This window comes from Tinamus guttatus, unplaced genomic scaffold (assembly GCF_059628265.1).
Source record: "Tinamus guttatus ecotype Peru unplaced genomic scaffold, ASM5962826v1 Tinamus_guttatus_pri_ptg000241l, whole genome shotgun sequence".
In the NCBI taxonomy this organism is placed as follows: Eukaryota; Metazoa; Chordata; class Aves; order Tinamiformes; family Tinamidae; genus Tinamus; species Tinamus guttatus.
The window spans coordinates 224,840-251,956 of NW_028288775.1; the positions used below are offsets into that span (position 1 = coordinate 224,840).

Consider the following 27,117-nt stretch of genomic DNA (forward strand, 5'->3'; position numbering starts at 1 on the left):
GAATTTTTTACTGCTGTCACTAAAGATTTTGTGCTAAATCTACCTGAACAGGAAAAGATGTTCAAGTAAGTAACAAAGCACCCATATAGACAGAATTCAAAAATACTGTTACTCAGGGCTAGAGAACTATTTGTTATTAATTTTTTCCATATGTGTGCTTGTTCTGGTTTCTTAGTTATGGGGCGTGAGATTGGTTTAACTGTTTGAACAGTAATGTGAATTTTGGGAGGACTCTGAAGGAGGTTGTCTGTGTACAGAATTTAAAAAGGCCAGTGTAACTGCTGGAGCTGCATGAAAGAGGGAGCTCTGCAGAAAGAAGTGAAGTAAAAAAGTGGCTTTCAGCCAGTGTGATTCAGTGGTTAGGTTCTGCAAAAGAAACTACCATGAAGTATACGAAGACAGAAGGGGATAGAAAACTTAAAATGAGCTGAAAAGGGTAATTATGTGGTCAGAGCACCTGCAGGTGAGGAAGAGCTGGGTGGCTGCATTATGGATAGGTTGAGAAATCCAGAATGAAAGGATTCAGGCTAGTCCTGACAGCTATGATCAAAGCAGAGGCAAAAGTATGGACAGTGGAGATGGATTGGAAGGGTTTTGGAGATGTAGTAAAGGAAATGATAGAAAGACTAGCAGTTACTTTCATATGTGGGACAAAAGAATGTCTGGGCAATCCTAGAGGGGGAGGGTAAGAAAGAAGAATTTCTGGTTTGCTATTTCAAGTTTTAAGGTAATAGTTTTTCTTTTATCTCTTAAAAACTGGGGAATATCTTTGAGAGTTGAGATTAGAATGGAAGGTTCAAATAGGCACCAGTATTTGCAATCTTTAAGTATATTATGGTCCCCAGGAATGGAAGCCGAGTATCTCCATGTCTGTAGTGTGTGCGAATATGAAAAAAAAATGGAACTAAAAATGGAGTCTAGGGAATTGCAGCAGAGAAAGAGATATGGAGGAGGTGAAATCCAAAAGATACGGGATGTTTTCAGCTGAGACATAAAAGCCTCAGCCTTCTCCTTGAGAAGGGCAAACCTTGAAAACAAGGGTATTAACAATGGTGAGCTGAGCAGCACAGTGAGCTTTTACTACACAAAGTAACCAGGCTGCTGTGGAAGCTGGTCTAGCCCTGAAGCCAGAATTACTAAAGGAACAAGCTGTTAAGAAGGTGACCCCTTGACTAGCAGAGCTGTGGTTGAAGCTCAGTTTCAGAGTTCCACCAGTTGAAGAAGGAACTGTGTGAGCTGCTAGAAATAGCAGATACTTCCACAGATCCTCAGGCCTGAAGCAGTAGGTCCTTGTCAGGACACAGGTTTGATGGGCAGCATGAGCATGTGATCCCTCTTAACCTGGACTTCTGCTGCACATGAAGATTGGCCTTACTGAAGGGAAGATGGGACTTGATAGGGACTAATCTTGGCATAATTTGTTCTTTAATATAAGTGACTGTTGGTGACAAAGCTGATTGCTACTGATAGGAGGTGATTTCTAGGTGAATCCCTGCCTCCCTGGAGACTGTAAGAGGCTTTAGTGCTAGGGGAGTTCCTTCCAGAGATGGAAACATCAATGAGGATGAAAACAGAGAGGCCAGGAAGAGATTAAATTTTGTGGTGCAGATGAGAGGAAGAACATCAAGGAGGAATTGGAGAATCAAAACAGCTAGACCAGGCTTCAAGCATAAGGGGCTGAGAGTGAAATGAGAGAGGAATGATGTAACATTTGAAGAAGCTGAAAGAGTCATGGGAGAGTTTTATTTTAAGGGTAAAAAGAAACAGTGGCTTATACGAAGGTGAAGGCCCTGTTCTTCACCTTCTGTTTTTAGATTCACCCACACAACCCTTGCTGACTTCCCTGGTAGCTTTCAGCATAAGGAAGGCTAGTAGGCACTTGAGACGTGTGGCATCAGGCTTGTGACAGCTCTAATAGGAGGCTGAGGATTTAGTGGCCCTCTCCTAATTCTCAGGTGAATAATCAGGAAGAATAGACTTCATAGGAGCTAATGTCACACTGTCATTGTTATCCTAAGATCCTCATTCACTGCTTGGTGTACAGGTAATTATCCCAGAGGCTCTAAGAGTGTTTTCCTGAAGATCTTTGAACCTAGTCATGTCCTTCAGTAAGCATTTGTGTGCAGTCACCTGGGTAAAACTTTACATCTTTCATTACAAGGCAAGATATGATAATGAAATATGGTCTGTTGTGTGTTGTCTTAGTGTATTACAGAGTATTTTACTGTTAGGTCGAAGCCTCTATAGCCTACATATTACCTCTGGCCTTTTGCATAGGGGTAAATTCAATTCATATCAAGAGCCCTGCTGATATATTGAAGTAATGAATCTCCATTCTCAAAGAAAGAAAAAAAAATCTGTAGAGGCTTTAAGGCTTCCTTCCCAATCTCACAGTGTGTATGTGTAGTAAGTGTAGTATAAGTGAATGCAGTGACCTGCATGTCAAATACTGACTTGTTTTACAGTGACCAGTGAAATTTTTCATTGCAAATCCCCTGGTGCTGTTATTAAAGCAGCTGGTTAACTATGTTGGTTTCGTTGTTCAAATAGATGAAGCATACTTTTTGAAAACTTACAGTTTTCAAATATTTTGCCAAATGCTTGTTTCTTATTGTAAAATTAACTAAACTGAAACATAATGAGCAAAACTTATGAATTTTCAGAGCTGTGGTTCCGGCTCTTCTTTTACAATGCAGTAACACAATTTTCATTGTTGTGAAATAATTGTGGTGTTTTGTCCATGCAGTATTTTGGAAAAAAGTCTGTTTCTGTTAAATGTGAGGACTTTACCTGGTATCTAAAATCTGGAAAATCTGTCATATTTTTGTAGATTCTTAACTATTTTGGAAAAGTCAAAATAAGGACTACACTGGTGACAAAGAATGAACCCTACAAGCCGCATCCTCACGATCTGGTTGGCAAAGACTGCAGAGATGGTTATTACGAAGCAGAGTTTGGGCCGGAACGACGAGTCCTGTCGTAAGTAATAGTGCTGCCTGGGAATCAGATAAATCATGCAGGTGATATATTGATCTTGTGGTTTAAGATTCTGACCAGAGATGAAGAGGACAACTAGTACGCTATCTCTGCAGAATTCTACTAATCCATCTCAGAGAGAGGACAGCTTTTTTTCTTTGAAGTATATCCTTTCTTTTCAATACTTCACACACTCATCCTTTGTCTGTGTTGCTTGTTCCCCCATTATTTGTCTTTCTTTCCTTTCTCCCACTTGTTTACTTTTCTAGTCTTGTTCAGTAGCAGTTTTTACTCTTGAGCTTGACTGTCTTTCACATACTGAATATGCAAAACCAGTCAGTAATAGAGTGGGGAATGACAAAATATTAGAATTAGTGCTTTATGGTGATAAGAGAGTGAGGAAATTCACATCTACCACAGAATTGTGTTTTAAGTTTATGGAGACTGGTAAACAAAACATTTGTACTGACTGAATGTTATGTCTTTCAAAGACTGTGGTTGTGGCAGAGAAATCTAGGAATGTACTAGTAGGTTGTGACTGTTTTCTTGATTTGGGGTGTTTGTTTGAGTTAGTTGTGTTTTTTTGAGTAAAAATGTAGATTTTGCTGAAGTCCATAAAATTCATATGCATGGTTATTGTGCTAGAAGATTCTGGCAGCCTTTTTAACTTTTCTTCATTGTGAAGTAGGTCTTATTTTGCAGAGATTATCTTAACAGCTTTTTCAAATACCTTGGTGTTGCTTGCTTAGCATGGTATTAAAGGAAGGTTTCAAGGTTTTTCAAGCTAGCTATCCAAACTCAGTGTTCACCTGTGAAAATCCTGCCCTTGATGTATTGACAGATGTACAGGGTTGACTGTCATCCTTACAGACATGGTATCTTGGGCTGGTAGGACTAGGGGTGCAGTGCTCGAGAGGAAGTCATTAGATAGAAGGGTTGGTCTAGATGATCTCTAGAGGTCCCTTCCAACCTCAACGGTTCTGTGATTCTATGACTATGTGGCCAAGACCAGTATATTGTGCAACTCTGTAGGGCAGACATGCCAGGGAAGGATCTGCTTGTGGGGACCGTGAGAAAAATTCAGGCTTCGTATGAGGTCTTAATTCTGAGTGCTAATCTGAAGGTTGCTACGAGAACCTAAAATGCAACTGGATATGAGGACACTTCTTTCAAGTCCACAAGTGTTCTAGGAGGTAAAGTAAGAACAAAGAGAACTCTAAAAAAATGTAAACTTCAGTTGTTTCCCTAGAAGGGAATCAAGAACTGACAAGATGTTGTTGCGATATAGCATGTTACTAGTAGGTTAGGAAGTAGGTTATTGCTTTGAGGTAAACGTAACTGCACTGAAGAAGATGAAAACTGAGAAGAAAATATGGTAAATATTTCAGGGTGTAGATTGGTAGCTCTTACATAGTGCTTTTAAGTCTAATGTGATTTTGTTGATGTTGGTAGAATCACTCCATATTTATGTGGGTTTAGTCAGTAGAGCACTATTAAAGGAGAGAGACAAAGACAGTCTGTTTGATGATGATGGTCTGATGATGAAACAAACAGTTCTAATAGTGGAGACATTTTTTAAACACAGCCTGGGCTCATCTGATTATGAATGTGCAGCAGATGTATGCAGGTAGCACACATGTTGACTGTACTCTCTTTTGCTGTTACAGATGCAAACAATTTTATTATTTATTGCTTCTAGCTGTGTTCACAATGTTCACCCAATGCTTACTGATACTGTATACAAGGGATTAGAAAATATATTTCCTCTTAATTCGGCCCCCCACATGTGTTCTGTAATAAATCTCTAGAAAGGTGGAGCTCATGCTTTAGGCACTATCATCTATTTTGGTTGTTTTTTAACTTACCCTCATTGCCCTCTGAGAATACATCTTGCATCATCTAAAAAGCAGCTGTGGATATCTTGAAACTATTAAGGAACCTGTTGGCTCCCTCTGACCATCCATTCCCCAGCTTCCCCTTTGTCTTCTCAAACTAGGCTTCCCCACCCAAGGTCAAAGGATGTCTGCAGCTCTGGCCCATCCCACTTCCTGCTGTCTTCTCTGTGGTTTCTGATCTGAGGGAAAAAAGCCTCATTCTTAACCCCTTTTCTGGTTACATGTTACACTTGCCTGGTGCAGGTAGGCACTGATAAGAAGTTTTCCTCCTGGCATTCTTGTGCAAGAATTTGTTAACTACAGGGTGGAATGCCAAAATGTGTTGGGATGCTCTATATTTGCAAATTTTGATCTCTTTTGCATTATATGCATACATATAATTAAATTCTGTTCTTCAACATTGTGATGTTTCTCCATTTCCCCAAAGTACGTCTGGTCTTTTGCTATATCCATGAATTCTTCTCAGTACTATTGGCTTGTAAGCCCATGCGTTTCTTGCAAAACGGTAACCGGGCTACTTTCCCTTCATGCAAAGGCGATAATGCAAAACTGGACTTTAGCTGAGCTTAGCATCTAGGATCCTGATGGGAAGAGGCTCCAAACACTCTCTTAGGAATATTCCCAGCATTAGTACACTCGCATTTTGTAACGAATCACTGGTGGCTTTAAGATGAAAGAACTGCATGATGCATAATTGGATCTGGATGTTTAAAGTTATTTTCCTTTTTGTGGCTGGTGACTCAGACTTCACATCCTCTGCTTGGAGTCCATGTTAAAGAAAAGCCTCACGTAAAACCGGTGAGCAGGAGATATCCCCTCTTGGTAGTGGCCCCGGCTGCCTCTGATGCTGAGCATCCTGAACTGACTAAAAATTCCTTTTATATGTTGGCAAATGGGAATTACCAGCTACAGATCTGGGAGCCTTCGCCTTGTTTAAGGTTCCCCAAGTAGCTTCAGTTGAGTGAAATGTTCTGCCTGTTGTGTAACGATGCACCTACCACTACCTAAACGTGATCAGCCATTGCTTGGCCACAGCTAAAGCATCAAGGCGAAAGTAGGAGTGTTGGCACCCAAGTGCCTGTCTGTGCGCTGAGATTCTTACCTCCTAGTTCACTTTCTCTACACAGATGATATCATAGGGCTTGGGGGTGGGGAGAGTTAAGTTTCTCTCTTTTTCCCCCCTCTCTTCCTACTTCTCCCTCTCTCTTCTCGTTATATTGCTTGCTTCCTGTCAGCTAAGGGGGATATGAAACCCCGCAGGGTTGCGCAGCTTCTCGCCAGCTTCTTCTCTGCTCCGGCCCTCTACTTAGTGATAGTTAAGCCGAGAGTTTCACTGTGCCGAGGCTCTCTTGAGAGAACGTTTGTGATCCTGGACTTGGAGCGTGCTTAGATGTCTGTTTTGACTCTGCCAGCGCTTGGTCCTCCATGTCTGGGAGCTGCAGAGCAGTGGCTGATGGTTCTTGCACAGCACACGCAGCTTTTGTTCAAGGTTAATTCTTCGTACAGGCGTGGGTGGTGCCATGACTTACAGCGTGCAGCTGGGAAGCCTGGCACGGCTGGGCCCCTGCTTGCGGATGTAATGTGAAACCGGGCCTATTCGCAGCATCAAGGAATGTTTCAAGTTATATTAGGAGAGTAAGTTTTGGGTTTTGGCCAGCATACTCACTCAGTGTGTGCTGCCTTAGAGAGGTGGTACCTACAAGGCAACACGGAATTAGGATGGGTCACCGATGTACAGTACAAGTACTGCATGTCAGTAGGCACGATATCAAGCCAGAGCGCTGAATTATAACATACTGCTGCCCTTCATCTTCTTCTAGATCCCTGTAAAGGTCAGTAGGGAGCTCAGTAGGCCTGTGGCAAAGGGAGGTTTGTGAGGGAAGTTGGTGATTGTGGAGAATTCGGGACGCTCGGATGGAGCGCACAGGGTGGCTGTTGGGACTCCTACAAACTGGGACGGTCTAGTCCAGGGTGGGGAAACTTAGGGCTGCTCTTGAGAGTTGTGGCAGGAGAAAAGAGTGTCTGCAGGTGGATTCAAGTGGGTTTTTTTTTTTTTTGGCATAGCTAAAATAAAGATATTTTGGGGAGGTTTCAAAGGAAAGGAAGCTACCAGTGCTCTTGGAGCAGGATCAGCAGAGCCTGCTGGCAGGGCCTATCTTTGAGCTTTCTGTCACATCGCACGCAGCGATTTCTTTACTTCCTGCTTCGCATCCACTCAGCTTTGATGAGGTCATGGTTTTTCCATGTGGGAAAGAGTCACCCTGCGTGGGACTGCCCCCACCTCCTGTGCTGGGGTGATCTGTACTTCTATGCAAATAAGGAAGGCTGCAGCTCTGCAGAACTTTTCCATAATGAGAGGAGACTTCAAAAGCATTTTTACTTGTTTTAAAAAAACTCTTAAATAGTGTTTTAGATATTTACATTCCTTGCTTTAAAAAAAATGTAGGGCAGATCCTTAGCTAATGCACCTTAACAGTTTTATTACTATCCAAAGAAATTTGTCACGTTAGCTGAAACTACAGTCCTGAATATTTTAAGTTTACTTATTTTAATCACTGTAGTATTACTACAGAGGTAACAATTTTTATATGGAAATGTGTATTCCTCTCTAGCATTTTATTTCAGTATGACTCAGTTCTGTTTCTGCTCTCATTTTAGAAAAGTGACGTTCCTGCTTTTTAGATCTTTTACACCCTTCTTAAAATAAGGATTTTCCCCTTCTTGTTGTTATTGTATGTTTGTTCATTTCTTACACCATCTCTTACTGGAGTATCTTTTACCAGCAAATAGTTAATTTAGCTTTTCTGCACAGGGGATTTTATTAGTTACTGACGTCCTGCCGTATGTGCTTCAGTTTTCAGAATTTGGGCATTCAGTGTGTGAAAAAGAAAGAGCTGAAGGAATCGATTTCTTTACGAATCTCAAAGAAGATCAATCCTTTTAATGGTGAGTAGTGCTTTACTGGGTTTTTGAAAGGCAAGTTCACTTTGCAAGATGGTGAGATTTTTTTTCCCTTTTCTGCCTTTGCTTTTGTGATGGAGTCATAGTCTTATTTATTTATTTACTAAGAGAAATACCTTTCCTGTTCTGTGTCCCTCCTAGTTTTTCCTCACCCTTATCACATGGCAAATCTACTCACTATTTTTTTTTCCCTTCTCTGCCTTTGGTAGCAAAGTGAGTGAGCTGTGTGGTGTGGGCCAGACAGCATGGGCAAGGCCATCATACATATAATGGAGGTGATGAGCTAGCAGGAGAGCCCTTCCCTGGGAACTTTTCCAGGTATCTCAGGAATGACGTTCCCTAGTGTGGTTAGTGTGCTTCCATAGCAATTTAAAGCAATACACATCTAGCTTGCCATAGTCCTGGTCCTTCTTTTGGCCTGATGCTGGTGCTCATGTCCCTCAGGCCCTCATGGAGCTGAGCCTATTGACAGCCATCCTGAAGCTGTTCCTTGATGGATTTTTACAGCACGGGAGCTGGCACAGGCCATCAGGAAGTCCCCAGCAGTATTTTTCTCAGGCAAGCTTTGCTGCTGTAGAGCTGTCCCCATAGGGACCTAGCCCAGGAGCTGCAGTTTCACAGGGCTGCTCTCAGAAAGAGTGGTCTTGCTCTTCCCTCCACCCTGGCCGCATGTTTCCACTGCTTCTGTTGCCACAGCTCTAGAGATCCTATGGCTCTACAGCAAGTGGACGCAGCAAGCTGCTCCAACGGGTGACTAAACTCGATGCACAGGAAAGGTGGGGAATCCATAGCAAGGAGCAGGTCTGACTGGAACAGGACCAATGTTTTCTGCACTTGGGCACAACTAGGGGGATTTAGATGGAAAGCATAAGCATAAATACTAACTCTTTGTAGCTCTTTCACCACTTTACTGGCAGGCTTGTTGTCATATGCTAGTGTGGCAAGAAGTGAACTGATGTAGAAAAGCAGCTCTGCTTAGTAAATGTAATATTAATACACTTCCAGGTGCTTCTTTCCAGTTATGTTTGTTTTCCAATTGCTATCTGGAAAAGAATTGTATTTAAGCAATTTCTGCTTTTAGTAGATGCTGTTGTTCTTGCTTCTGGTCATCCTGTAGAGAAGGGTACATTTGACATCAGAATCCACTGTGCACAAGTGGAGTCATCTTCATGGTCACGCTATGTAAAGTGGGTTAGAAAATGAAATAATTTAACTTGCGCGTTCCAACTTCCCCATATTCCATTATCTCCTTGTTTGTGTCATTAATCTTGTAGCTACAGGAAGAATTTTGGTTTTTTATTCTAATTACTCTACATTAAGGAGTTTCAAAACTAAAATATGTATCTCTTAGGGAAAAAAACCTTCTATTTTTTATGTTGAAGATAATGCATACAGCAAAACAGTTGCTAAACAAGCAACCTCTTGACTGACACCTTGAACTTCTACAAATCAAGAAAGTTGAAATATTTATAAAACCTATGAGACAACAATTCTTGACTATGTAATACAAAATAAAAGTCATTTAGACTTCCAGTGATTCATACTGTTACTTCAAGATTATATTGCTTTGATATTGATTTTCTTTTTAATAATCTTTCTTAATTGTAGAAGTTAAAAAAAAATGTAGATTGGAAATTATGGAAACTTCTGTACTTACTTGATTTCAAGCTCTAATAACATTTGAAATGTTATTGTGAATGCAGTTGCACGTTTGATTAAGGGTTGCCAGAGGTTGGAGACTTTTCAAATATTTTATTTTATACCTTATAAATATATGGATATATGTATCTATATATATATGTAAATATATATCCTGCTAAATTCAGACGAGGCATTCATTGGAATGCTGAGAGCTGGGTTTCTGACCTGATTGAAAATATGCACTCTTGATTTTCCTCCTGATAACAAGATACATATTTAACTTTTTTTTTTCCCAGAATGAAAGATGTCTTAGATGTCTTGGATCTTCTTTTCTGGAAAAAACATTGCACCGACAATTTGGTTAATTTAACTAAAATATTTGGTCTGGTGTCACTGATAAATCCTAGAGCTCATTCTGTCATAGCAGCTCACTGTTATTTGTCTTCATGGGCTAACAGCTGTTGATTTGTTTCTATGAAAAGTCACTCTGCTGTAGCCTCACGGTAGCATGCAATGCTAAGTATCATGGATACTATTAAGTATCATGGGAAATTAGACTTTTTCCAAAGTTCTTAATCTGTAGAACAGTGACATGAAATAATTTTAATATTCAGAGGGTGGTCAGTTAGTTGCAGCTGAATATATTTGGGCCTAAATGTCTCACACTGATTTGGCAAAGCAAATTCTGGTAAAGTCAGACCAAACAAATGGGTTTATTTTAATTTTTCCCCTGATGGTTAAAAAAACTTTGACAGCTTTAGTGGGGGAGATTGCGAGGAGAGGGTTCTAGCTGTATTTTTTCAAGTAAGTTGATCTGCTTACTTGCCATAAGTAATTAAAAAAAATGTAATACAGCCAGGTACATTTGTCTTGCATTCCTAATTTTAGAATAGTGGTTCAGAGTCAGGCCGATGGTCCATCTAAATAGTTATCCTGGTTCTGATAATATATACGAACAATAGAATCTGTATTTTTACGTGGGTTTTCAGTGCTTTAACACAACTTAACAGCTTTGAATTTAGTGCCGTGCTCATTTTACCTTGATTCAGTCAGTCCCACCTTGATTTCAGACATGAGAGGCACTCCCCTGTTCAGCCTTCTTGGCTTTCTTCCCTTTACTCCATGAATAAAAACAGAGTCGCCACTTCCTCTTCCTGCTGTTGTGCAGCAAAAGAATACAACACAATCATTTTTTCCAGCTTATTTCTCACAAGAACCTTTAGCGACCTGGTTAGTTCTGTTTGTGGTGCTACTGAGTATGAGAGAGCAAGGCTGTGCTTACCTAAAAATATTTGACATTCTTAGCGCGGTTGGCATGTAGCTGCAGATTCACTAATCGCTGTAGGGCAATTACAGGCTGTGCCTGGTAGCATCTGGTCAGGTCCTGGGCTCCCCTCCTGCAGCAGGGGAGACTGTCGTGCGGCCCTGCCCTGGCACCCTTCTCTAGGCAGAAGCTGTGGTGAAGGGACCAATTCTCATCGCTCGCCTGCGCGTTTGCCTTGGGGCGCTTGTTCACATGTCTGCGCAAAGCAGAGCCGCCCTGAGAGCGACTCCCAGCACAGTCCCACGCCAGGGCCTAATAAAACAGGATTAGATTATGTGTATTCAGTTGATCAAAAGAGTTTCACTAGCAGTAGGCACTGTAATCTTGGCTGCTTGATTTGCATTTTATGTATGGATTTAGAGTTTCTGTCCATTTTCTCATAGAATTAGGTGTATCCTCCACGCTGGTCACAAGTTAGAGTTACTCATATCTCATATGAACATCAAGTTCTGAAGTATTGCTAATATTTTTCAGCTGGGTAGAAGATGCTTTAATGAACAGTTGAATTTTCATGAGGGAGAAAGCTAGTACTCCAACTGTTCATGTTTTCTTTTTCTATCACTGGAAGAGAAAAGGACAGGAGCAAACAATCCCTTTCCTGAGTCCCTATTTGGGGCAGAAGTTGAATATAGACCCTGTTGACAGATACAAACATCTCCAGCCTGTCAACAGATTTGTTAATTGTCATGTCAGTAAGGTCAGACGGAAGCAATAGGCAGATGTGGGGTTGCAAAGTTGCTTTCCAGTCTTCCATGGGTAAAGGGGCTGTCATGCTCCATGGTTCTCTGGTAATCCATCACCCCACCCTTGTAACGACCAGCTGGGTGCTGTATGGACACACCAAGTAAGGGTCGTGGCTGGCAGCACTAGGGACTTGCTCAGGAAAGATGATATTGTTTAAGATAGTGTTCTTTTGTGCTCTTATCTGTGTTCTTGAAGCAGTTGATACTTACGTTAGACCTCCTGAATGACAAGGTATTTGTGATCATACTGTGTGTCCAACTGGAGCTTTCCGTGTTGAAGTCCTCATGAAAGTACATCCAAAAGGCTTTTCACTAGAAATTCCCTGAATAATTCTAGAAATCTCTCTCAGCAAGGTGGGAAAACTTGTCTCATCCCTGAGCCCACCAAGGCAATGAGGTGAGTGAGCGCCACACCTTGCAGTGCGGCAGCCTCACGTGCAGCTTAGGCTCCATGGCTTGAGGAGGGATGGCTAGAGCAGCATCGAAGGAGCAGAGGTGCCTCTCCAATGGAGCTGGTCTGTGCCTGCTTTCTAGGGTGTTTGTTTTCTTTAGCTGTTGTTGAGTTGTGCCATATCCTTTACTTCCCCTGTGTTGTCTGATGTACTGCCAGCCCAAATTAAAAGAAAAACCAGTCTTGAGCGAAGAGCTTTTGTGGATGGGTGTGACTTGACATAGAAGCAATGACTGAATTAATAATAACTTGAGTTAATTATCAATGAGGGAAAACCCTGAACATGCCCTGTAAATTTAGGGGAAAACTGTACATAGCAGAGTCCTGTGGAGGAATAAAGCATTTCTAGCCAAGTAAATGACAACATGAAAACCCTATTTGACTTGGTCTTGAGTGAGAAACACAGAGAGTGAATTCGAGGCAACTGATGGAGAGGGTAGGAATAGGCTTTCCCTAGAGCCTGGCAAGCCACCTAAGGCTCCTGTTTTCTTGTAGTTGCTCTGGCTAGCAAGCACCTAATTCATTTTTAGGTTCTTCCGTGTACCCATTGCTCGCGCAGCTCCCTTCGCCTCCTCAGCCTTTCGGTTGTTCCGTTTCCCCTTTCCGCCCCCGGGCAGCTGACCCCACGTTGGCGCTGCGCTCGTCACCGTCTCCACGACACTCCTGCCCGCCTCCGCCTCGTCATCCTCTGGGGCTCGGCCCCGCGCCACTCACAGCAGCTTCCTGCCCATGCACGTAGTCACCCAGCGTCTCCTCCGCAGCCTCCCGCGCGGCCCCTGCACCGCGGTGCTCGCAAGACCCTCTCCTGTGACGCCACTCGCCCACGCCGGCCATGCTTGCCACGGGCTGCGCAGGGGCCTTTACTGGGTCACTGACTTATCTGCGAATCGGCACATTAGTCTCAATAGAAAGAAGAGTTTGGAAAGGCTGAAAGTGAAAAGCATCAAGAGTCCTCCAGGTGTTTAAAGAAACTTGAAACTTACTGTCCTTACATTAAATGTGTCAGCCTCGTCACGCTCAAGCTAAGCGCGAGCAGTCGACTTTCGAAGGGCAATCCCAGTTGAGGAAAGCTGAGTGTCCTCCTCATAACAGTACTCTAGCTTTTACCTTTGGAAGTCCCTTGGTTCTTTTATTCCTCATGTGCATGCTTTTTGCTGTTTGTGCAGAAATTTGTATATTAATCTAAAGGACAGCCCCTTTTCAACTGTTTAAAACTGAAAAAGAAAATCACTATGCAGAAACAGAAAATTTTGACTTTTTTTTTAATGCTCTTAACAGAAACAGATAAGCTAAATCTTAGAAATGTACGGGGGCTGGTGGATGAATTTGGTTCCAATTTCAACTCTTTTTTTTTGATTGGATCTAAAGCAGGAAGAGAACATGGGTAACATTGTCTAGACAAAGCAAAGACTAAATTTCAAAATCTCTATTTTCTACTTCCAGTTCTTCGCTTGGTTTTTGTATTAGGCCAGGTCGTTGTCCTCTCTGGGCATATTTCTTCTGTAAAGCAGAAGATGCCACTTCCCTGGCTGTGTGTATGGAGATGTGCTGACCATAGGGTAGCATCTGCATCTTGCAGCCATCTGCGCTAATCTAAACCTGCCTCTTTTGCCTTTTGGCATTACTGGGTATTGTTAACTGCATGTGTTGTGTATAGGCACATACGAAGCATTGTTTTCTGCAGAACTGACTGAAGCTTTTCTTCATGGGTGCATGAATTCCCAGGCATGAGTTTATTAGGAGGAAAGTGCTGCTACCATGCAGAGCAACCCCTCTGATATCGGCAGGGTTAAGCTCACTCTGGCTACGGGGGCTGAGGTGATGACCACAGGGAAGTGTCATTTCTGTCTATGGGAGGCCATCTCCTCAGCACTGGAGCTGCGGGTGGCTTGGACGCCCCCTCCGCCCCCGCTGGAGGCACGTGGGTCACAGGAGGTCCCTCCGTGGGGGACCCAGGCGCCCTCAGCACAGCCCTCGGCGCAGGCCATGCCGCAGCGCTCTCGCTGGAAGTTTCCGTGCGAGGTAAGTTTAGATGCTGCCCAGGCTGCAGCTACGCCCACTGCAGAGGTCTGTGACATCAGCGCCCCAGAGGCTGGCGTGGAGGGGGAGACGTGAAGGATCTGCTGCTTAATCGGGTGTTGTGGTATCACTCAAAGAACAAACCCTTCTGCAGTGCTCCTCCTTGCTCAGAATCAAACTTCACTTTCCTTCTAAGTTGTCTTATGAGTAAACATCAAAACCTTTAATCCCCCGACAATATCAGTACCTAAATGAGATTTTATGATTCTCTCTAGGTGCTAAGGCTATTGTTAAATAATTTTAAGAAATTAAATAGCAGTGAACACTAACAAACAGGAGGCCTGATGCACCTCTAATTTTGTGCCAGAGTGAGGAATTGCTTTTGGTGAGTTGACTCCAAAAAGCATCCAGTTTTCACAGGAGCAAGTACAGGAAAGTCTCCGAGATCTCTTATTCTGTAGGAAGCCCATTGGGCATATTTGGATTTCAGTGATGTCTGAGACAGGAACAACCCAAACCAAAACCCGGTGCCAGTTTGAATGGCTGCTCAGATGAGGCAGCTCAGCTTGGGGAGGCATCAAGGAGGTAGCTTGAGGTAGCCTCCTTGGGGCTGCATTGGGCTCTCCCCATGCAGGTAGGGAAGTCTCTCAATGGAAGTTATTTTTTTAAGCTGAGGAGTTAGTGTTTTTTAGAAGAGTTGAAAGTAGTTTTATTAAGATAGAATTTACTAGTTAATGTAGCCCCATTCTGGTTCAACAGCAAATACTTCTCAAGTCCAATTTTTTAACACTTTAGCATAACATTTAAAAAAATCCATTGCTAGAATCTTGGTGAGATGGTTATTTTTTCCTTTATGATTGCTCTAGTTGTGTATTTTTGTTGTTATTTTTTGTTGTCATAGTTTCAGGTGAATTTGGTTTTTTTTGTTGTTTTTGGGGGAGGGGAGAGCTTTTTGTGGTTTTTTTGTTTGTTTGGTGTTTGCTTGGAACTGCCCCCATATTTACTTCGAGAGCTTTAATTCCTTTAAATAGTATTTTCTGTGCTTTTGAGTTGTTAAAGGTTAGTTTCGAAAGTTGTTCTCTCTCACCTAGCAAAAGACCCCTACTTACAAACATTCCTTAACATACTCCTGTTTGCAGAGAGAACTGCAGAGAATGAATTCCTGCCGAATGAGGGCTCATTTTTTATTAGCCAGGGACATCATAGGAACTTTGTTGCAAGGTTTACATAGATTACCGGTTGGATTCCAGCTCTTTTAGTGGGATTTGTGTGAAGACAATAAGGTGTGGTGCCACATAGCAAGAAGCAAAAAGAGGAAGCTGAACCCTTGCCAAGAGCGTAGTACTTTTTCCTTTTATTAATGTGTTGTGTGTAGGCCCTTGTGCAATCCTTCCTTCACATGTGTAATGTCACACACTGCAGTGGAGCGGCTCCTCTGAGCTTCACACTGCAAGTGCTGTGTGGGTTGTTCTTCTCCAGTCCTTTCTCTTCCCAAAATCTTCAACATCTTTTTTTAAAACTTTAGTCACATTAAGTTTGTTAGGTTTGGTGCTTTTTGTTGTCCTTCTATGTGGAAGTTGGTGAAATAATGCTGAACGACACCACCAGCCTGTGTATGGACATCTTCCAAGCATTAGTCAGTGTGTTTATGTCTGCCTCATTTTTGTTTGTTTTTAATATCCTCTAGGTGTGAGCCAGCATCCATTCAGGTCAGCGGTTAGTCTCAGATTGACTTCAGAGAGAGCAGAATTAGACATTCATTAAAAATAACATTGTTTTATTTTATTTGGATGATTGTCTTTTAGGTGTGAGTGGGATATGGTTTGAAATGGATGAAAGATTTGCTATTCAAGAATGAGGTTTAGCTTCTGTATATTTTTAAACAAGTCATTGCAAGATGGAGTTGCAGCTGTCATGTTCTCCTTTTCTGCTCTGTTATGTTCTTCTCATCTGGTTAAAAATAGCCCAAGAGGAATCAGTCTTGACTGAGCACTTCCTCTTTCAAGCTGCCAATTTCTTTAATATACTAAATCATTTACAAGAGCATGCAAATTAGCAGCAGTGTTTTCTGCAGCAGTACAATGAGCTGTATACAATGATTCTGTGTTTCGCAGTTGCTGACCCACTGTATCGTTCCAAGATTGAGTGGAACAAGCACACTTATAGGGAAGCTGTAAAAGTTGATAGTATATAAAACTGTGTAATTTGGATGCTAAGATTAACATGCTTACTTATTTTACCGATATCTAATGTATTTTTGTGTTTATACAGCTGTTTGTCAGGGTTTAATTCTGAGGTACAGGCTACTGTATCTCTGGGAACCACAGTCCAGGACTGATGCTTTAATTTTTGAGAGATGCACTTGATTCCACAACCACAAAATTCTCACTTTGTTTCAGAATCAAAAGCCAGATCCAGATTTTGTGCTTGGTTTCTATCTACAGTGAGTTGAATTAGGCAAAGGTACTGAATTTCCATATTTGGTTTCATTTTTAGGGGGTTTGAAATTTGGCTGGTGGGCTTTCTGGTTGAATCCAAATTATCACCAAAGGCTACCAACACACTGATACAAGTCTAAATGTCCTTGGGAGTCAGTTGCTTACTAGCTAAGATGCTGGAGCACAGATAAGAATCACTTGAACTGCTGGGAGTAAAATAGCATTACACTTCTGGTTATTCATTCTGCAAGACTTAATCTAGAGAATACTTTTTTTTTCCAGTTCGGATTGTATCAAGAAGCAGTGGCGACTGTCAAAGCTGACTTAGGCTGTAGAGCCATTTCTTGCTGAGAAGTGCTGAGGTTCAGAGACCTCCTCTTGAATTCCTGTCCAAGCCTAGAAATGTTCCCAAGCTTAGCCTTAATCTACTGCATCCTTGCTTGGCTTCTTTGAGAGCCAGTGGATCATCACAGCGGCCACCAGAACACGGATGTAGGAATGGCCTCAAGGGCTCTGCCATGTCTGCAGCATTCCCGACAGCAGGAGCTGCTCTGGAGTTGGATTATAACAGTCTGGATTTCAATTTATATTTTCACGAAGGGTGCTCCTGCATCCAGTGAGAGCCGGTCCAGTGCCCCTCATGTCTCTCAGGTACTGATGCCTCCTTGTGACTCCTCTCCCAGGCTCTGCAGTGTCAGTTTGGGCTGAGGGAGCAAGCCGCTTAAAACACAGTGACACTGGTGAGAAAAGCTGTTTTGATCCAATTTTATGAAGTCACCAAGGCCAGCTGGTGAGGTGCATTGAATAAAACTTTGCATATCTGGTAATACAGCCCCCAAATTTCACACAAGCAGAGTCCTTGTGGCGGTTCTGCCTCTGCACCCGTTAGCTGGGGTCCAACATATAAAAGTTACAATATTCAGTACTTGGTTTTGCTGACCACGGGCTTGTAAAATTGCAAGTGATTGGCTTTCCTTTTACAGCAGAGATCAGGAGAAACTGCCATATTAAGAACATCAGAAAGACTGAAAATGCCAGTGGAAAGTATTGTGAATTGAGTGCAGTTAGTACTTCACACCATCAAAAGGTGAAAGGAAGAAATGGGTCGAGTGGGCATGAGGGATCCTGCCCATGCAGGGTGCAGGTAGCCCAGCGATAAGCACGAAAGGTCAGAACGCAACCTCATCAGCAGGGCAGGACCCCCAGGCCTTTTATCTCAGGCACATTTAATGCTCTGTTCTTGCAGGGGATCTGTGAAAGGGCAGGAGGGGAGTTTGTGATCTGTTGTCTGCAGACCTGTATATAACTGCTGAGCTGAACTGCCACATTGAAAAGGGAACCTCTTTAAATGATTTAATTATCGGTACTTGAATGTAAATAAAATCAGTCTTTCATTTGCTGTCGCTGGGTGTCAACATAATAGCTTAATGTCAGAGCGTAAAGGAAAGTGCTACCAAGTTCATATACTGCCACGTTTCCCAGAATCACCTGTTATGCTAAGAGTACATGAAATGTTTAGTAATAATATCCTAGGCCCAATGTGTTGAAATGAAAATGAGAGGAAGGTGAAAAAAAATGAAATGCTGCTCTTGGATTTAGCATTACTGCATTTTACACTGGGAAGAGTATATAACTAAATATCCTTTTCGGAAAGGGTTTGCCTGTTGTGTTACATAAGTAAATGATGCTACTAATCACTACTTTCAAAAGCACAGAAGTGACAAAGATCTTGACAGGAAGGGCGGGTTGTTTGTATTGTTTTGGCTTCATTCTCACCCCAGGAACTTCCTTCTGGTCATTTTTCCTTCTCAGCTTCTAAAGGAAAATAGTGGTAATGTAGCAGAAGTTTCCTGCTGTTGCTGAAGATCTTCAGCTAGACCCGCAGATTTCTTTGTACTGAGAGGTTTCTGTTGGGCAGTGACATTTGTTTTGTGAACTTTATTATGACACAAATGAAAGAGAAATGTGTATCCAGAGAATGGCTTTTAAATGTGTAGATACATGACACTGGTCTGGAAGGCAAGGTGAGGAAGCCGGTGAGCAAAGAGCACTCGAGGAACGACTCAACTCAAATAGCAGGGTGAGAGCCTGAGAATCTGACCTGGAGTGAGTCAAAAAGCCCAGTCCACGCGCGAGGCTGTGGTAGAGATCCCTTAGCGCTGAGGAATTGCAGCCTCAGAGCGCTGGGAACCCTCATTTTGGGCTGAGCTGTCTGGCTGGGAGCAGCGGCTCTGCAGAGGGCCGGCAGCGGGAGCAGCCGCGTGTCGCTGCGCACGGGCAGCGGTGGCCGTGGTCGGTGCCCCTGCTCGTGCTGAGCCCTTCGGCCTCTGCCGCGGCCCGGGCAGGCCGGGCCCTGGCACGTGGCCAAGACGGCTGCGCCGAAGAGCAGGGTCTGTGAAACACAGCAGTGCAGAGACGGATGCCCGGGTAGAAGGAAAGCTTTTTACTTTTTTGCTTCAGGTTTAGCCTTGTTTTATGAAGGGAAGACATTAAAGTTCCATTTGTTGTGTACAAGGATTTTATGCGCGCAGCCTCTCTGATGCCGGTGGGGACGATGGCCTCGTTTGCCCGGCACTGACAGCGCCGTTTCTTTCCTCAGTGAGCTTTCAGCCCCAGTTTGGTTATAGCATTTCTGCTCTTTCGGAAGGAGTAACCTCAGTGTCTCTCCTTCTGCCACGCAGTGCCTGAAGAGCAGCTGCACAACATCGATGAGTACGATCTCAACGTTGTCCGCCTCTGCTTCCAGGCTTTCCTCCCCGACGAACACGGCAACTACACCTTAGCTCTTCCTCCTTTGATTTCCAACCCCATCTACGACAACAGTAAGTACCAGCTCAGTTAAACATGTTTTGTTTTTTCCCTCCTTTGCTTGAGATGCAAAGTGCCGGGTTGGTTTTTGAGCTCTTTGTCAGCCCTCTGGGCCACGTTTGTGGCTTGGGACTGCATGCCAGGTGCATGACTGCCACGTGGCAATGCAGTTCACACTGCGGACTCGCAAGATGATTCAGGAGTGAAGTTTTAGCTGTACCTGCTCATTTGATGCTTTCTTAGCCCTTGTTTCATATCCCAGTAATGACTGCAAGGAAAGGCCAGCCTCATTAAAGCAGGAGTGAGGTGGATGGCTCCCATAAGGCCCATCTGTTTTCCAAGGATGTCATCTCAGAGCTGTTGGTGTTCGTGAGACTTGCCTTCTACCTGGGAGCACTTTGAGACAGGGCTCTTGGGTGGTGTCTAATCCGTTGGCCCCTTGGGAAACTGGTTTAAAGCTTCTGTGTATCCCTGTTGTATCCCATTCTGTCAGTATTTTCAGGATGCTGGTAGCTAATGAGGGAGGGTGTATCTGAGGAGGCTCTGGGAGGGTGCCCAGAGATGCAAAATAGCCCTTCTTTAGCACCTATTTCCTTATTCCAAAAAAGAGAGGACTACCATATGGCTTTGGCAGATCACTTCAGCTGAGGATTTTAACCCTCAACATTTACAATAGTTTTGAGTGGGACTTCTGCCCTGGAAAAGTATGTTGTCCATATTAACATATATTTCAAATATTTGTTGCCGAGGCTTTATAAGCAATTTTGCAATTCTTGGGGACTAGTCTATAGTCTTGTCTGTCTTCACAGAGTAGCTTTTATTCACTGAAAAGTTTTCAAGGTAATTTTTATTTCAGCAGTGTGAAAGTATTTCCTTGCTAAATGTTAAGGACATTTAAGTTTTAGCAGAAATTGAGTGAGATCTGCATTTTATACAGCTGATGTTCAGAACTGTGTTGATGTTTACACCACCACTGTGAACACATTTAATGTGAATTCAGCTGGTTTTGATGTCCTCGCAGCCTGCCCTAGCGTTGCCTGCAATTTGAAACTGTGCACGTGGTGCTGCTTAGCACGCTTGCAGCAGGGTAGTTAAGGCTGAGATGAAATGGATGTGGAGGATCCGCAGCCACGTTTGAGGTGCCATTTAGAAATGTGCCAAATCATGATTACGAGCGCGCGCTCATTGACGTCAGTCTGGGCTATGCTGCCGAAGTGACAGAGCTTGTGGGGCAAGGGCAGCCTGGGGTTTTTATCGCTGGTGAACGTGGGCGACTTCTGCTATTCTCTAGGCATCTAAAAGCCTACGGGTAACTTAGCAGCAGTGTAAATAAAACAGAGCGTAACTGCAACTGCACATTATAAAAATTAGGCTGCTCTTGTGTGGAACAGCACTTTCAGATCTGAATTTCTTTAAAAAATTGTTAACCTTTTTAAACTAGCTCTGTCATACAGAAATGGCTATAATTTTAGATAAGAGAAAAATCATATGGCACGTGGTACATGAAGTTTCTCTTGCCAGTAAAGTGGGGAAACCTCTCCTTTTACCTCGATGCTCTGGTGAACCTGTTCAGATCAGGAGCAAAAAAAGTATTCAGAGCTTCTCTTGCACATTTTAGATCTGGTATTTGCATTGCTTTCTAATACTTTTTTAGTCTCCATCTAATTTGGATAGCTGAGATGCATAAATACATTATGGAATTTAAGAATAATGTGAACATAATATAGAAGCAGTCACACTAGCAGAGACTGAGCAGATAGAAGAACGCAATATTTCGGGCAGCTTCTGTTCGCAGTTGCTTGTAGCGTTAACTGGCTTTGATCAGAAATTTCCCAGGCCGGGTATCTTACAAAGCTGAAAACTCTTGGGAAGCGCCAGATGAGGCAACCCGGCGTTTCTGAGAAACACAGTTAAGCAGAAGGACCTTCTGCCCATGGTCCAAGTGACGTGGGGTCTGCAGAGCAGCGCGACCATGCGGGCTTCCTTGCGTGGGGGTTGATTTCGGCTTCCTTGTGAGGGGGTTGATTTCTGCTGTGTTTGGGGCGACTTGCGCCCTTTCTACAGCCTCAGGGAAATGCTGAGGGGAATTAAGGGTCCAGGGCAAGACCTGGAGATGAGGCTCTGTGCAGAGCCCGCGGGGAAAGCAAGGTCTGCAGGGGGAAAGCAAGGTGGGGTGCAGAAGCCCTGGGGTGCAGGAGAGAGCAAAATGCAGAAACAGGGAATGAAGAGTAGGAATGGGCAGGAGGGGGAGAGGTGGGAAGCAGTACGACCATTGGTGCTGGTGTCTTGTTTCCTCCCTTCTAAACCCCTTAAGAAAAAGTCAGCAAGCTCAGGATGCCACCCCCAAAACCTGTGAAAAGGACCCTGGCTGCCATTTGGGCATGCAGAAGTGAAACAGAGGTAAAATTAAGCTTTTCCTTGCGATTCTTAATTTATTCTTCCTGTGAAAAGCACACAGTGACACTGCCAGGCGCTGACAGTGTCAATCATATGATCCTGTACTGTTTAGGCTCGGGTTTTTTTCCCCCACCCTTCAAAGTTTCTGATTCATTCAGCAAGTGAAGTCACACAGTGGCTGAGGCAGGCGAGGGAGCTGCAGCCTCCCTCCAAGCCGGCCGTGAGTCCACCTGGAGCAGGGCCCCAAACTACGCAGATGTTTGGGGGGTGCTGCCTTGCGCTTCACTCCCTGCGTTTCAGTTCCAGGCATGGGACAGGGAGCAGGCAGTGGGAGGAGGGTGGGATTCCTGGGTCAGCCCAGTCCGCCCAGGCTTTTCAACACATCTGGACTTGGGAGTAATGCAGCTAGAGGAGCATGGGCAAGCTCAGGGCAGTTGTTTGGAATGGAGGGCTGGAAGAGAATGCAGTAAATGGGACAAATGCATAGTCAACACGCAGCAGCAGAAAGGAGCATCAGTTACCTTCTGTTTTGAGTGAAGACAGGGTTTTTGGAAAAAAAATGGTGTGTTCATATACATAGAATGTCAACATAAGGTATAAGAACAGGAGGTGAACTCAGCATTGGAGCAGGAGTCCTTCCATTCTGGCATTTTTGTGCTGCTGAATCCCTAGGCTGTGACTTCATTTAAATGAAGGGTAACAGAGCCCCCAAAGCTCCTAGCAGACTGTTCCCTGCAGGTATTTCCACTCTGAAAGACGTTTAGTATTTACAAAAGACAGTGACCTGCGGTATTTGCCTGGCCATATTTATTCTATAGGAAGGCTGCTGCCTGCACCTCCCCAGCGCTGGGTCCCAGGCTCTCACTCTTGGTGCTGTGATTTCCCCAGCCTGCTTAGGTAACGGAGGAGAGGTTTGATGGCTGCACAGGTCTGTAAATAAAACCTCAACCAGATACGTGAAGAGGGGAATTCTTGACTTGCTGGCCTCAGCTCTTCCAAAGAAGAAGTGGCTGTAACAGGTGATCAGGCACTCAAAGACTTCTGAATTTTGCAGCTTGAAGCCAGTGATGCCAAGCACAACAGCATCATCTGAAGTGTTTTGGGAAGGCTGATCTGGAAAACTTCAGCAGTGAGCGGCATAGACCAGCTGCCTCGCACCTTGTGTTGAGAGATGAGCAGACAAGAGCTGTAAAACAGCCCTGCTAGTTGCTGATTCCAGGTTTGCATGGAAAGTGAAACCGTGCCTTGATATTTCCCAAAAGGAGCACCATAAACACCAGACAGGTGGAGACCCCTCTGTGAGCCATGCATGCTCATCTGCAGTATCATGGGTGATTTTTACAAAACTTGCCCACTTGAAATGAAATGGGACTTTTTTTTTTTTAGTGTGGCTTTCAGGGTTTCACACCTTTGTGTGTCACATTTCTCCAATCATTCATTCCTGTCATCTCCCTTAATTCTGTGCACTTCTTCTTCAATAGCAATAAACTTATAGAAATTCTTAACCATCAAATTTGTCTGTTTTTTTCCAGGAGCTCCCAACACAGCAGAATTGCGCATTTGTCGTGTGAATAAGAACTGTGGAAGTGTAAAAGGAGGAGATGAGATATTTCTACTGTGTGACAAGGTTCAAAAAGGTGATCATCTTAACTGTCTCTTTTTTCCTTTGTTCCCAATGCTGACGCTGACACTTCCTCGCTTGGCAGCTTGAACCCTTCACCACACTCTGACAGAAGTGCTCTGGTTTAGCAAGGCAGAAGAGCTGTTCCCAGCACCTCTAAAAGATACTAAAGACACTGTGCAGCTTTATTTACTCTGTTCCTTTTCTTCTTTCTCTTCCCACCTTCTCTGCTGCAAGTTTTTAGTTTTCTTCTTTAGCTTAACAAGCATTTTTTTTTTTTTTTTTTCTGATGGACTAGATGATATAGAAGTCAGATTTGTCTTGGACAACTGGGAGGCAAAAGGCTCCTTCTCGCAGGCTGATGTTCACCGCCAGGTTGCCATTGTCTTCAGGACACCGCCCTTCCTCAGAGACATCTCGGAGCCCGTCACCGTGAAGATGCAACTGCGGAGACCTTCCGACCAGGAAGTCAGCGAGCCCATGGATTTCAGATACCTTCCAGATGAAAAGGGTACCATCCCAGTTACTTGGATTTCTTAAAGTTCATTTTCCCTGCAGAGCTCTTGTTGATAATAGATTTGAACTTAATCACAGGTTAAAAATTGTGCAACACTATTTCTACAGAGTAGGGCTTGATTTTTTTTTTTTAAATTATCAGTTGTTCTAGCCTCTCTTTCCATAAAAGTATTAAGAGTAATAATTAATGACATTGTCTTGGTTTTAGTCGTATGTCTGAAATAAAATTTTTAAAATATACCGTATTACAATTAGGGGTTATATGCATATATGCCACAATATACAATTAAGTATAACTCTTAGGAAGTTCCTTCACAAATTACATTGAAGAAAATCTTTGTTAACCTGGGTTTTCCTTGCACTCTTTCTCTGCAGATCCATATGGTAACAAAGCGAAAAGGCAAAGATCAACGTTGGCTTGGCAAAAACTCATACAGGACTGTGGTAAGGAAAATATTTGACTTTTTCTTGCTTCAGTGCACAGTGCACAACTAGATGGAATTCTTTTATTTAAAAACACAAATTTGGAGTAGATTCATGATTCCTTCCACTACAGGATCAAATGCATCAGAGAGGCCCAAAGTAGCTCCATTCTCACCCGTTGCTTCTGAAGGGAAACTGATTAAGAAAGGTAGGTTTTTGCTTACATGTGCCAGCCTGCCAGTGTCAACTTGGTATGGGGACAAGTGGTTTTTTCCCTCTTCCTTGCTTGAAGTTCTGAAATTCTCTCCAGGTTGTCTTGCCATAAGATACTGGTGCTTTTGACCGTGCCAACTAAAGCCACTGGTTGTTTTATACTTAGGCTGCTCTCTTCAGTATTGGCCACGCAGAGGGGTAAGGTAGAGGATAACTGTGTTGCTGCTGTCAAGACCTCTTAGGTCATACTGTGGAGAGCACTTACTTAAGCAAGTTACTTAAGTGCAAACACACATACAGTATTGTTAAGATAGCACCACTATAGCTTTGCTGGGTCAAAGCTTGAGCTTTGTCAGCCTGTGCAGCCTTAGCTGTGCTGTCTGTCTTTCGTAAACTTGAAAATACGTGCAGTAGAATAAAAACGTGGCAACGTCTTTCCTTTTTGTAGAACCAAACCTGTTTTCCTCCACCCTGCTGATGCCAGGGCCTGCAGCTGTGGCCAACACTAGTCAGCTTTACTCCACCTGCAATCAGATGCCACCTCAGCCGATGCCGGTGGTGCCGGGGAAGCAGGACGGGCTCTCCTTGTGCTGGCCCCCGCAGAACACAGCCCCAGCTGTGGGCAGCCTAGTTGGTGCCCACCCACAGGGCAGCTTTGCAGAAGAGGTGCTGCAGGGCAGCGCACAGGGCAGCAGCTCCCTCCAGACCTTCGAAACCTCCCTGAACTGGCCTGACGAGAAGGACACGAGGTTCTACAGGGGCTTCAGCAGCACCAACGGCCTGGGCGCTGGGTTGGTGCCGCCTGCAGACATGCAGAGTGTGCCCAGCAGCAGCCTCGCGCAGCAGGCGCACCCCGCCAGCGTGAGCACCGCAAGCATCGTCAGCATGGAGACCGAGGACATAAACTTCGCCAGTTTAAGCTTCGAGAAGTTTAGCCCAGTGCTGCCTGCGAGCAATGCCAGGCAGCAGCTCCACCAGGTGCCCCCGGCATGCACACCTGCAGCAGCCCCTGGCAGCACAGCTTTTAATTCACAGTCTAATTTAGCCGATCCCACAGCTTACAGTTTTACAGACCAAGAGCTTCTGAGTGAATCAAGCCTGTCCGCCAACCCGCTCCAGAATCACCAGAATAGCATTGCAGACACCCAGTTTTATGACGCGGATGGCGACGAGCTCTACGCATCTTTCCAATTCGATAGCATCTTACCGAGCTATAATCCTTGAGCCAGCGCTGTCCGGCTGCACGTGGGTATCTAGAGCTTTTCACATGGTTAGCTGGGGGAAGAAGAGGAACTTATCCTTACGGATTGCCTGCTCTCTCTCTCAGCATGTTACTATGCAGGTTTCATGATTTAACTTACGGTTATATATTATAGCCCTAAGACTGGTGCCGGTTAACAGAGGTGGGACTAGGGTTTAGAGTTCTTTACCTTAGAAGTACCTCATACACATTTTTACACAAAATACGGAATTTTTAACACTTAAAGCTTCCTTACTTTTTGGGAGCTCAGTTGTAAAAGCTGGTATTTTCAGAAGGGTCAAGTTTCAAATAATTCACAGAGTTAAAATTGTTTGGAAAGAAACCCTTTTTGCTATGGAAATAAATTCTGATACAACAGAAATTAGGAAAAAGATACACATGGGCATTCTTGCTCAAACTTGCCTAATAATGTAAAAGTTTTATTCAACTTATTTGAAAATTTTTGGTTTCTTACCCTCTTTTATATGAATATATTCTTCTAAAACAAGATTATGCATGGATTTTTTTTCTCACATCTTCGTCACATTCCATTTGCTTTAAAGGCAAATTTGCTTTCAAAAATTTTTAATGACTATGTCATTGTTCGATGTATTTTAAAAGACCGGAAGGTTTGTTTGAATTTTTAAGTAGTCCAGCTCTGTTGTAAATGAATCACTGCACAAAGAATGAACAGAAAATAAGGACTTTTCAGCACTTCATCCAAAGTGCACTATTTTAAATGACAATACCATGTTGCTTTAGGAATGGAGCATGCTCTTATTTCTCCTGATTTTTTTTTTCCCCTGTGTGGCTGTTCTACGTATTTTATTTTGAATAGCAGAAATATATTGGGCCAAGGCATCTACCTTTTCTTTCCTCAGGTATCCTGGCAGTTTCCTGCTATGCAAGTGACTGCTTAACCGAGGCTCAGAGCCTGATCCTCCCTCCCTTCCCAGCCCCTGATAAGAAGGTTTGGGGTGTCCCTGCCTCTGTGCAGGCTGCTCCCCATTCACCACATGACCATGGAAGGCCCTTTCGGGCAGTCCTAGCGACCCCTCTGCACGCTGGACCCAAGATCTGAACCGTTTCCCCTTCCCAACCTTCGGTCTTGGCCTCAGACATGGGTTGTGTAATGACACCTCATGAGATGTTACTGGCTAGGTAAGACACTTCACTCTGCATATAGGGCTTTGCTGTTTTAATATTATTGTAACAACTATTTTTAAGAAGCAACACATCTCCAAAGCCATGAGCACAGCTGTCTCCTATGGCAGATATGGCTCAAGAAACTAACCGGTTACAGCTTGGCAACATAATACTGTACAATGAGAGAAGCAATAGCCATTTCCCTTACACATGTGCCTATATAAACAAACAAAAACGCTTGCAGCTCCCAGTCAAGAGAGGCTGCCGAGATGTAAAGTGGTTTACAGGGCAGAAGGAGCCCCAAG

General features: G+C 43.6%; 1 protein-coding gene across 2 annotated transcripts in view; it reads left to right on the top strand.

Moving 5' to 3' along the window:
• The window catches only part of REL (REL proto-oncogene, NF-kB subunit), a 31,424-nt gene extending 4,897 nt beyond the window's left edge, over positions 1–26,527 (top strand). The window contains exons 3-10 of one of the 2 annotated variants that reach the window (XM_088525973.1): positions 2,831–2,979; positions 7,726–7,817; positions 19,130–19,270; positions 23,186–23,290; positions 23,573–23,785; positions 24,166–24,234; positions 24,347–24,421; positions 24,875–26,527. In XM_088525973.1, coding sequence (XP_088382099.1) covers positions 2,831–2,979; positions 7,726–7,817; positions 19,130–19,270; positions 23,186–23,290; positions 23,573–23,785; positions 24,166–24,234; positions 24,347–24,421; positions 24,875–25,650 — 1,620 coding nt within the window. In that variant the 3' untranslated portion in view covers positions 25,651–26,527. The remainder of the gene's footprint in view (positions 1–2,830; positions 2,980–7,725; positions 7,818–19,129; positions 19,271–23,185; positions 23,291–23,572; positions 23,786–24,165; positions 24,235–24,346; positions 24,422–24,874) is intronic. The other variant, XM_088525974.1, reaches the window with a different exon arrangement.
• The last annotated feature ends 590 nt before the right edge of the window (positions 26,528–27,117 follow it).